This window comes from Bombina bombina, chromosome 3 (genome assembly GCF_027579735.1).
Source record: "Bombina bombina isolate aBomBom1 chromosome 3, aBomBom1.pri, whole genome shotgun sequence".
NCBI classification, from domain to species: domain Eukaryota; kingdom Metazoa; phylum Chordata; class Amphibia; order Anura; family Bombinatoridae; genus Bombina; species Bombina bombina.
The window spans coordinates 1,241,871,142-1,241,883,332 of NC_069501.1; the positions used below are offsets into that span (position 1 = coordinate 1,241,871,142).

The 12,191-nt window shown below is 40.2% G+C and overlaps 1 protein-coding gene across 2 annotated transcripts in view; it reads left to right on the forward strand.

The window, feature by feature from the left end:
• The window catches only part of PGM2L1 (phosphoglucomutase 2 like 1), a 292,082-nt gene that overhangs the window by 195,393 nt on the left and 84,498 nt on the right, over nt 1-12,191 (forward strand). For both annotated transcript variants that reach the window (XM_053708758.1, XM_053708759.1), the window contains one exon: nt 11,998-12,091. In XM_053708758.1, the coding sequence (XP_053564733.1) occupies nt 11,998-12,091 (94 nt within the window). The remainder of the gene's footprint in view (nt 1-11,997; nt 12,092-12,191) is intronic.

A 12,191-nucleotide genomic window follows, 5' to 3' on the forward strand; every position in this document is an offset into this window, starting at 1 on the left:
TTACTTAAAATATATGAAGACAAATTGTGAAGCAAATCTTTTTGTGATAGTGCATAATCATTCATATCAAATTCACATTCGCTCACATTCACACAGGTATTATGTTCAAGTGTATCACCCAATGCAGTAATCCCATCTGTAACTGCAGTGTATGAGCACACATTTTCAAAAGAGAGAGATTCTTTTTCAGACATATTTGTTACATTCAAATTTGTACTTTGATTGATACTAATATTTAGATCATGTGCTATCTGAACATCATGTATTGGAAAAAGGACATTAGTCATAACTTTATCACGCTCTAAATCAGAGATACATATATCCAAATTTACATCATTAGAAGTATATTCATTGTCAGATTCAAATGTCCCAATTTCTTTTGCTTTCTTACAGTCATTAGATGTAACAGCTCTTATGCCGGTATGGGACATATGTTTGTAATTTTTATCTGAGGTCCCACATGTTTTAACATATTGATATGCTTTACACAATGGTATCACCGGGTGATTTTCAGATAGCACATGATCTAAATATTAGTATCAATCAAAGTACAAATTTGAATGTAACAAATATGTCTGAAAAAGAATCTCTCTCTTTTGAAAATGTGTGCTCATACACTGCAGTTACAGATGGGATTACTGCATTGGGTGATACACTTGAACATAAGAATACCTGTGTGAATGTGAGCGAATGTGAATTTGATATGAATGATTATGCACTATCACAAAAAGATTTGCTTCACAATTTGTCTTCATATATTTTAAGTAATAAAGAAAAGATGGCACTAAATAATGGTTTATCTTATTGTTTAGATGATCACTGTAATGAATTTCTGGTTCAACAAGATTTGCAAAAATTCTTTAGAAAGTTAAAATTAAAAATGTATTTTGCTATGCAAAGGGAACATACACCTACACCTAATATTGAAAACACTAATGCCATTAGGTTTAAAAATATTAAGGATTATGGCATTTCTAAAAAAAAGCACCTTTTCACCCACAGCCACACACAGCTTAAACACATATGAGTTTAGTACAAAAAGAGATTGACACTCTTTTTAAAAGGGAAAAGAAAAAGAAATTGGTACAAAAAAACAGACAAGATAAACTTGCTATTGAAAAACTTAGGAACAACAAAGAGTTAATAATTAAAGAAGCGGATAAGGGCGGAGCAGTTGTCCTATTGGACAAAACAGACTACATGGCAGAAATTCACAAACAATTGGCTGATAGTCAAGTATATCAAGAATTAAGCAGAGATCCAACTATTGAGATCAATAAAGAAATTAAGAGCATTTTGGATTGTCCAGTCAAAAGGGGAATAATAACAAAAACATTTGGAGAGGATTTATATGTTACTAATCCAATTAGGCCAGTGATATATGTATTACCCAAAATGCATAAAGCCCCCAAAAAAGCCCCCTGGTAGGCCAATTGTGGCAGGTATGGGCTCCATTTCTCCAACATAGGTGTGTCCGGTCCACGGCGTCATCCTTACTTGTGGGATATTCTCTTCCCCAACAGGAAATGGCAAAGAGCCCAGCAAAGCTGGTCACATGATCCCTCCTAGGCTCCGCCTACCCCAGTCATTCTCTTTGCCGTTGTACAGGCAACATCTCCACGGAGATGGCTTAGAGTTTTTTAGTGTTTAACTGTAGTTTTTATTATTCAATCAAGAGTTTGTTATTTTGAAATAGTGCTGGTATGTACTATTTACTCAGAAACAGAAAAGAGATGAAGATTTCTGTTTGTATGAGGAAAATGATTTTAGCAACCGTCACTAAAATCCATGGCTGTTCCACACAGGACTGTTGAGAGCAATTAACTTCAGTTGGGGGAACAGTGTGCAGTCTCTTGCTGCTTGAGGTATGACACATTCTAACAAGACGATGTAATGCTGGAAGCTGTCATTTTCCCTATGGGATCCGGTAAGCCATGTTTATTCAGCAAGTAAATAAGGGCTTCACAAGGGCTTATTAAGACTGTAGACTTTTTCTGGGCTAAATCGATTCATTATTAACACATATTTAGCCTTGAGGAATCATTTTATCTGGGTATTTTGATATAATAATATCGGCAGGCACTGTATTAGACACCTTATTCTTTAGGGGCTTTCCCAAAGCATAAGCAGAGCCTCATTTTCGCGCCGGTGTTGCGCACTTGTTTTTGAGAGGCATGGCATGCAGTCGCATGTGAGAGGAGCTCTGATACTTAGAAAAGACTTTCTGAAGGCGTCATTTGGTATCGTATTCCCCTTTGGGCTTGGTTGGGTCTCAGCAAAGCAGATACCAGGGACTGTAAAGGGGTTAAAGTTCAAAACGGCTCCGGTTCCGTTATTTTAAGGGTTAAAGCTTCCAAATTTGGTGTGCAATACTTTTAAGGCTTTAAGACACTGTGGTGAAAATTTGGTGAATTTTGAACAATTCCTTCATGTTTTTTCGCAATTGCAGTAATAAAGTGTGTTCAGTTTAAAATTTAAAGTGACAGTAACGGTTTTATTTTAAAACGTTTTTTGTACTTTGTTATCAAGTTTATGCCTGTTTAACATGTCTGAACTACCAGATAGACTGTGTTCTGAATGTGGGGAAGCCAGAATTCCTATTCATTTAAATAAATGTGATTTATGTGATAATGACAATGATGCCCAAGATGATTCCTCAAGTGAGGGGAGTAAGCATGGTACTGCATCATTCCCTCCTTCGTCTACACGAGTCTTGCCCACTCAGGAGGCCCCTAGTACATCTAGCGCGCCAATACTCCTTACTATGCAACAATTAACGGCTGTAATGGATAATTCTGTCAAAAACATTTTAGCCAAAATGAACACTTATCAGCGTAAGCGCGGCTGCTCTGTTTTAGATACTGAAGAGCATGACGACGCTGATAATAATATTTCCGAAGGGCCCCTAACCCAGTCTGATGGGGCCAGGGAGGTTTTGTCTGAGGGAGAAATTACTGATTCAGGGAACATTTCTCAACAGGCTGAACCTGATGTAATTGCATTTAAATTTAAGTTGGAACATCTCCGCATTCTGCTTAAGGAGGTATTATCCACTTTGGATGATTGTGACAAGTTGGTCATCCCAGAGAAACTATGTAAAATGGACAAGTTCCTAGAGGTGCCGGGGCTCCCAGAAGCTTTTCCTATACCCAAGCGGGTGGCGGACATTGTTAATAAGGAATGGGAAAGGCCCGGTATTCCTTTCGTCCCTCCCCCCATATTTAAAAAATTGTTTCCTATGGTCGACCCCAGAAAGGACTTATGGCAGACAGTCCCCAAGGTCGAGGGAGCGGTTTCCACTTTAAACAAACGCACCACTATACCCATAGAGGATAGTTGTGCTTTCAAAGATCCTATGGATAAAAAATTAGAAGGTTTGCTTAAAAAGATGTTTGTTCAGCAAGGTTACCTTCTACAACCAATTTCATGCATTGTCCCTGTCGCTACAGCCGCATGTTTCTGGTTCGATGATCTGATAAAGGCGGTCGATAGTGATTCTCCTCCTTTTGAGGAGATTATGGACAGAATCAATGCTCTCAAATTGGCTAATTCTTTCACCCTAGACGCCACTTTGCAATTGGCTAGGTTAGCGGCTAAGAATTCTGGGTTTGCTATTGTGGCGCGCAGAGCGCTTTGGTTGAAATCTTGGTCGGCTGATGCGTCTTCCAAGAACAAGCTACTTAACATTCCTTTCAAGGGGAAAACGCTGTTTGGCCCTGACTTGAAAGAGATTATCTCTGATATCACTGGGGGTAAGGGCCACGCCCTTCCTCAGGATCGGCCTTTCAAGGCAAAAAATAAACCTAATTTTCGTCCCTTTCGTAGAAACGGACCAGCCCAAGGTGCTACGTCCTCTAAGCAAGAGGGTAATACTTCTCAAGCCAAGCCAGCTTGGAGACCAATGCAAGGCTGGAACAAGGGAAAGCAGGCCAAGAAACCTGCCACTGCTACCAAGACAGCATGAAATGTTGGCCCCCGATCCGGGACCGGATCTGGTGGGGGGCAGACTCTCTCTCTTCGCTCAGGCTTGGGCAAGAGATGTTCTGGATCCTTGGGCGCTAGAAATAGTCTCCCAAGGTTATCTTCTGGAATTCAAGGGACTTTCCCCAAGGGGGAGGTTCCACAGGTCTCAGTTGTCTTCAGACCACATAAAAAGACAGGCATTCTTACATTGTGTAGAAGACCTGTTAAAAATGGGAGTGATTCATCCTGTTCCTTTAAGAGAACAAGGGATGGGGTTCTACTCCAATCTGTTCATAGTTCCCAAAAAAGAGGGAACGTTCAGACCAATCTTAGATCTCAAGATCTTAAACAAGTTTCTCAAGGTTCCATCGTTCAAGATGGAAACCATTCGAACTATTCTTCCTTCCATCCAGGAAGGTCAATTCATGACCACGGTGGATTTAAAGGATGCGTATCTACATATTCCTATCCACAAGGAACATCATCGGTTCCTAAGGTTCGCATTCCTGGACAAACATTACCAGTTCGTGGCGCTTCCTTTCGGATTAGCCACTGCTCCAAGGATTTTCACAAAGGTACTAGGGTCCCTTCTAGCTGTGCTAAGACCAAGGGGCATTGCTGTAGTACCTTACTTGGACGACATTCTGATTCAAGCGTCGTCCCTTCCTCAAGCAAAGGCTCACACGGACATTGTCCTGGCCTTTCTCAGATCTCACGGATGGAAAGTGAACGTGGAAAAGAGTTCTCTATCCCCGTCAACAAGGGTTCCCTTCTTGGGAACAATAATAGACTCCTTAGAAATGAGGATTTTTCTGACAGAGGCCAGAAAAACAAAACTTCTAGACTCTTGTCGGATACTTCATTCCGTTCCTCTTCCTTCCATAGCTCAGTGCATGGAAGTGATCGGGTTGATGGTAGCGGCAATGGACATAGTTCCTTTTGCGCGCATTCATCTAAGACCATTACAACTGTGCATGCTCAGTCAGTGGAATGGGGACTATACAGACTTGTCTCTGAAGATACAAGTAAATCAGAGGACCAGAGACTCACTCCGTTGGTGGCTGTCCCTGGACAACCTGTCACAAGGGATGACATTCCGCAGACCAGAGTGGGTCATTGTCACGACCGACGCCAGTCTGATGGGCTGGGGCGCGGTCTGGGGATCCCTGAAAGCTCAGGGTCTTTGGTCTCGGGAAGAATCTCTTCTACCGATAAATATTCTGGAACTGAGAGCGATATTCAATGCTCTCAAGGCTTGGCCTCAGCTAGCGAGGGCCAAGTTCATACGGTTTCAATCAGACAACATGACAACTGTTGCGTACACCAACCATCAGGGGGGAACAAGGAGTTCCCTAGCGATGGAAGAAGTGACCAAAATCATTCTATGGGCGGAGTCTCACTCCTGCCACCTGTCTGCTATCCACATCCCAGGAGTGGAAAATTGGGAAGCGGATTTTCTGAGTCGTCAGACATTGCATCCGGGGGAGTGGGAACTCCATCCGGAAATCTTTGCCCAAGTCACTCAGCTGTGGGGCATTCCAGACATGGATCTGATGGCCTCTCGTCAGAACTTCAAAGTTCCTTGCTACGGGTCCAGATCCAGGGATCCCAAGGCGGCTCTAGTGGATGCACTAGTAGCACCTTGGACCTTCAAACTAGCTTATGTGTTCCCGCCGTTTCCTCTCATCCCCAGGCTGGTAGCCAGGATCAATCAGGAGAGGGCGTCGGTGATCTTGATAGCTCCTGCGTGGCCACGCAGGACTTGGTATGCAGATCTGGTGAATATGTCATCGGCTCCACCTTGGAAGCTACCTTTGAGACGAGACCTTCTTGTTCAGGGTCCGTTCGAACATCCGAATCTGGTTTCACTCCAGCTGACTGCTTGGAGATTGAACGCTTGATTTTATCGAAGCGAGGGTTCTCAGATTCTGTTATCGATACTCTTGTTCAGGCCAGAAAGCCTGTAACTAGAAAGATTTACCACAAAATTTGGAAAAAATATATCTGTTGGTGTGAATCTAAAGGATTCCCTTGGGACAAGGTTAAGATTCCTAGGATTCTATCCTTCCTTCAAGAAGGATTGGAAAAGGGATTATCTGCAAGTTCCCTGAAGGGACAGATTTCTGCCTTGTCGGTGTTACTTCACAAAAAACTGGCTGCTGTGCCAGATGTTCAAGCCTTTGTTCAGGCTCTGGTTAGAATTAAGCCTGTTTACAAAACTTTGACTCCTCCTTGGAGTCTCAATTTAGTTCTTTCAGTTCTTCAGGGGGTTCCGTTTGAACCCTTGCATTCCGTTGATATTAAGTTATTATCTTGGAAAGTTTTGTTTTTAGTTGCAATTTCTTCTGCCAGAAGAGTTTCAGAATTATCTGCTCTGCAGTGTTCTCCTCCTTATCTGGTGTTCCATGCAGATAAGGTGGTTTTACGTACTAAACCTGGTTTTCTTCCAAAAGTTGTTTCTAACAAAAACATTAACCAGGAGATTATCGTACCTTCTCTGTGTCCGAAACCAGTTTCAAAGAAGGAACGTTTGTTGCACAATTTGGATGTTGTTCGCGCTCTAAAATTCTATTTGGATGCTACAAAGGATTTTAGACAAACATCTTCCTTGTTTGTTGTTTATTCCGGTAAAAGGAGAGGTCAAAAAGCAACTTCTACCTCTCTCTCTTTTTGGATTAAAAGCATCATCAGATTGGCTTACGAGACTGCCGGACGGCAGCCTCCCGAAAGAATCACAGCTCATTCCACTAGGGCTGTGGCTTCCACATGGGCCTTCAAGAACAAGGCTTCTGTTGATCAGATATGTAGGGCAGCGACTTGGTCTTCACTGCACACTTTTACCAAATTTTACAAGTTTGATACTTTTGCTTCTTCTGAGGCTATTTTTGGGAGAAAGGTTTTGCAAGCCGTGGTGCCTTCCATTTAGGTGACCTGATTTGCTCCCTCCCTTCATCCGTGTCCTAAAGCTTTGGTATTGGTTCCCACAAGTAAGGATGACGCCGTGGACCGGACACACCTATGTTGGAGAAAACAGAATTTATGTTTACCTGATAAATTACTTTCTCCAACGGTGTGTCCGGTCCACGGCCCGCCCTGGTTTTTTTAATCAGGTCTGATAATTTATTTTCTTTAACTACAGTCACCACGGTACCATATGGTTTCTCCTATGCAAATATTCCTCCTTAACGTCGGTCGAATGACTGGGGTAGGCGGAGCCTAGGAGGGATCATGTGACCAGCTTTGCTGGGCTCTTTGCCATTTCCTGTTGGGGAAGAGAATATCCCACAAGTAAGGATGACGCCGTGGACCGGACACACCGTTGGAGAAAGTAATTTATCAGGTAAACATAAATTCTGTTTTTTTCCTCTCTCTCTGTCTTTTTAGACAGGGTATTGCAGCCATTTGTAAAACAAGCAAATTCATATATTAGAGATACCAGTGACTTTCTAGCTAAACTTAAAGATCTTGGATTTGTTGTAAGTAAATGTATTTGATATACTTTGGATGTTTCTAGTCTATACACCTCTATAAAACACACTAGTGGGGTTACAGCAGTTGAGAATGTCTTGAGATCAAATGGTGATTATACTGAGATGGAAATTGGCTTTCTTGTTGAATTACTTACTATTATACTTTATCAAAATAATTTTTTATTTGGTGATGTATATTACTTACAAAGAAGAGTGACGGCAATGGGCTCCAACGTCGCCCCCACATACGCCAACATTTTCATGAATAATTTTGAGGAATGTTTTGTATATTCCAACGATATGGCGCCTCCTGGTGGAGATATATTGATGATGTGTTTGGGGTGTGAGGGGGGCGACGTTGGTAGCCTCTTGTCATTTGTACAAGATCTTAATGACTCAGTTATGGGACTTAAATTTACATTGAACATGAATGAAGTAGGGGTTGAATATTTGGATACGTTTGTGTATAACAAGGGAGGGTTCTTACATACAGACCTCTATGTTAAGAGTACAGACAGGAATAATTTGTTAAAATATGGGAGTTGTCATCCAGAAAACATTTTTCAATCAATCGCTAAGAGTCAATTTACTCGAGTTAAAAGAATAGTAACAGATCAGGACCAATGTAAATATAGACTGCAGCAGATGGCCAGTAAGTTCATAGATAGAAATTATCCTCCTCTGCTTGTTTCTAAACAATTGGATATGATTTTGGAGGGAACAGATAAGATAATTAAGCAACCAAAAACTAATCGTATGATTTTTGTTACACAATTTAATAGGTTGAGCAACAAAGTAACTGGTATTCTAAAGAAGAATTGGCGTATATTAAGAGAGTGCCACCCAGAAATTATTGAATTCAGAGAAAACCCAATGGTGGCTTATAAAAAGAACAGGAGCATTAGAGATATGTTGGTGCACTCAGACATTGGTAGCCATAAACAAGAAAGCCAGAGAACTATTGGGCCTAAGAAACTAGGTTGCTACCCATGCCTGAATTGCAGCAACTGCAGTTCCATGATCAAGGGAGATAGTTTTTATCATCCCACCACTGGGAAGAGATTTAAAATTAACAAATATTTAACCTGTAGAGCTACATACTGTATCTACCTTATCAAATGCCCATGTGGCCAAATTTATATTGGCGAGACCTGTAGAGAGGTAAGGGAGAGGATAACTGAGCATAAATCCAACATTAGAAGTAAAAATAAAGAAGCTCCAGTATCCTCTCACTTCCTCTCTATGGGTCATAATATCAGCCAACTTAGGTTTCAAATCTTAGAACAGGTAGATAGGCCTAGAAGGGGTGGAGATTGAGAACATTTGTTGAAGATGAGGGAAAGGTTTTGGGTATATAAATTGGAATCAATGAGACCAAAAGGCATGAACAAGGATTTTGATTGGAGTCTTTTTTACTGAATAATTATTGAGAAAAGAATTATGTATATATTCTGAATAATATGTAAGAAAACATGAGTTGAACCACACATTTTTTCTACAAAGTTGTTATGTACCTCTTTTAAATTTTGCACATAGATATGTTTTTTTTTAAGTAAATGTTTTGTTGTATGTTTGTGCACATCCTGTGATAACTTTGTGCTGCATTGAATTTTATATCCACAAGATGGCACTGTTGTGCAATTAGCTTAACACAGGATGTTGAATAAACAGGTAAGGGTTTATAATGACATGTACCTGTGTGTATTCAATTATACATGATTAAGAGCCTTTTTAGGCTTGAAACGTTGTAATTTCCATCTGCAACCGCTGCAGCTTTGCATGCTCCGTCAATGGAATGAAGACCATTCCGATTTATCGCAGCTACAAGCTACTAAAGATTTTCTACAATCTCCTGTTTGTTGTTTTCTCTGGAAAGCATAAGGGTCAGAAGGCCACTTCTACTACTCTGTCTCTCTGGTTGAGAAGTTTGATTGGTTTGGCTTATGAGACTGCTGGACAGCAGCCTCCTGAGCGAATTATGACTAATTCCAATAGGACTGACTCCTCTCATTCCAATAGGGCTGTCTCCTCTTCTTGGGCTTTCAAAAGTGAAGCTTCTGTGGAACAGATTTGTAAGGCGGCAACATGGTCCTGCATACTTTTTCCAAATTCTACAAATTTGATACTTTTGCCTCGGCTGAGGTTTCTTTTGGGAGAAAGGTTCTTCAAGTGCCTTCTGTTTAGGTCCCCCTGCCTTTTTCTCCCTCCCTGTTCATTCCGTGTCCTCTAGCTTGGGTATTGGTTCCCACTAGTAATTGGAATGACGTTGTGGACTCTCCATGTCATAGGAAAGAAAACAAAATTTATGCTTACCTAATAAATTTATTTATTTCCGGACATGGAGAGTTCACAACCCCGCCCTCTTTTTAATTATTATTCAGCAGGTTTTTTTTAGTAAACCTCAGGCACATTTTCACCCTTTTCTTTTCTTCTTTTTCCATTTTCCTTTGGCTGAATGACTGTAGATTATGGGTAAGGGAAGTTACATGTAACAGCTTTGCTGTGGTGCCTCCTGCTGCTGGCCAGGAGTTGAATATCCCACTAGTAATTGGAATGACGTTGTGGACTCTCCATGTCCGGAAAGAAAGAAATTTATCAGGCAAGCATACATTTTCTGGTTCTCTATCAAGCTAAAGGTGTTTTGAGAACTAAACTTAATTTTGTTGCCAAACGTGGTTTCCTAGGACAACATTAATAGGGAAATTGTAATTCCTTCTCTTTGTCCTAATCCTAAGAGTTCTACAGAAAGACTTCTACATTATTTGGATGTAGTGAGAGCCTTAAAATGGTATCTTCGGGCTACATAGAATTTTAGTCAATCCTCTAATTTATTGATTTATTTCTCAGGTCTACACAAAGACCAGAAAGTCACGGCTGTTACTTTAGCTTCTTCATTAAAGCTTTTAATTCACGAAGCTTACTTGGAGGGAAGGGAGTCTCCCCCAAAGCGCATTACTGCTCACTCTACCAGATCAGTTTCCACTTCCTGGGCATTTAAAAAAATGAGACTTCAAAAAGTTTGCAAGGCAGCAACATGGTCATCCTTACATACCTTTACTAAATTCTACCACTTTGTTGTTTTTGCTTCTTTGGAAGCGGCTTTTGGCAGGAAAGTTTTCCAGGTAGAGGTGTCTGGAAATTAGGCATTTGCCTTTTTTCAAAAAATGTATTATTTTCTGGCCGCAGTTGTAGTTTTGCACCTGATTGGCCTGCTCTGTCCTTTCTTACCTGTCTACTTCTCATTACCTGGCTAAACGTAAGACTGGCTTGTCAGAGAGGTGGGAGGTTCGAGTAATCTTGGAGTTTTTGGAATCTTTGCCGCCTCCTAGTGGCCAGGAGTTGAATCCCAGAAGTAATGGACTCTTTGTTTCTCACCACCTCAAAAGAAATTAAATTATCAGGAAGCGTACATTTAATGTTTTTATACATTTCCAGCTACACAATTCTTTGTGCTTGGCATTTCATAAGGTTAAAGGCAAATTAACTCCAAAATTTTAATTTCATGATTTAGAAAATGCATGTAATTTTAAACAACTTTCCAATGTACTTCTATTATTTCATTTGTTGAAAAGCAAATCTAGATAGGCTCAGTAGCTGCTGATTGGTGGCTGCACATAGATGCCTCGTGTGATTGGCTCACCCATGTGAATTGCTATTTCTTCAACAAAGGATATCTGAAGAATGGAGCAAATGAATTAATAATTGTATAATAGAATGTTGTTTAAAATTGTATGCTCGATATCTGAATCATAAAAGGAAAATGTTGGGTTTCATGTCCCTTTAAGTGTTTATGACACATCAAGCTGTTATCTCATATGTTATTCTGGCACAGCTTTAATATATCTAGTATTGGTTACTCATTATATCATTTAACATTCATATTTGGTGTTGGTTACAAAAAAACCCCAAAAGAAGCAAAAAAAAATAATATTAAAGTGATGGTAAATACTAGCGTTTGTGAAGCGCTACGATTTACCAGTGGAACAAATAAAGGGGACTTTCGGTCATGAAATACAAAATACTTCATGCTGAAAGTTCCTTTATTTGACTGAAGCGTTCGCCATACTGAGCTCCTCAGGCGGCCCACAGCAGAACGCTATTTTGCTTTGAGGTGACGTTTCCACCTCTTAGCCAATAGCTGTGCAGGCGATCTGGCTTGGCGCCAGTTGGCTTGAATAGCTGTTGGTTAAGAGGTGGAAACGTCACCACACAGCAAAATAGCGTTCTGCTGTGGGCAGCCTGAAAGTCCCCTTTATTTGTTACAATTGTAAATCCTAGCGTTTCACAAACTCTAGGATTTACTATCACTTTAAGTAAAAACTGATAAAATGTTACCATATTATAAAAAATTCTCCCAGTCTTTCTTGGTGGAGATTGTCAGATTTTCATCTTTAAAGTAAGAATCAGGAAACTGTGTCTTGCCAGCACATATAGGGTTCCATGCAATGTGTGAAATAATGTTCCTATCTTTATTTATATATTGATTATTTAATAAATAGGTGTGTAGGCACGTACATATACAGATAGAAGTAGTTTACAAATGTGTTTGTTTTAATTTTAATAGGAAACACTGCCAGGGTTTAAATGGATTGGAAATAGAATAAAGACTCTTGTGGATAATGGCAAAACAGTCCTGTTTGCCTTTGAAGAATCTATAGGTATGTTTTCACATCTATTCCTACAATGAATGTTATGATTTATTTATACATAGTGTTATTTTTTTATTGTTTTTTAATGCATACAAGCATTTGTTATAAA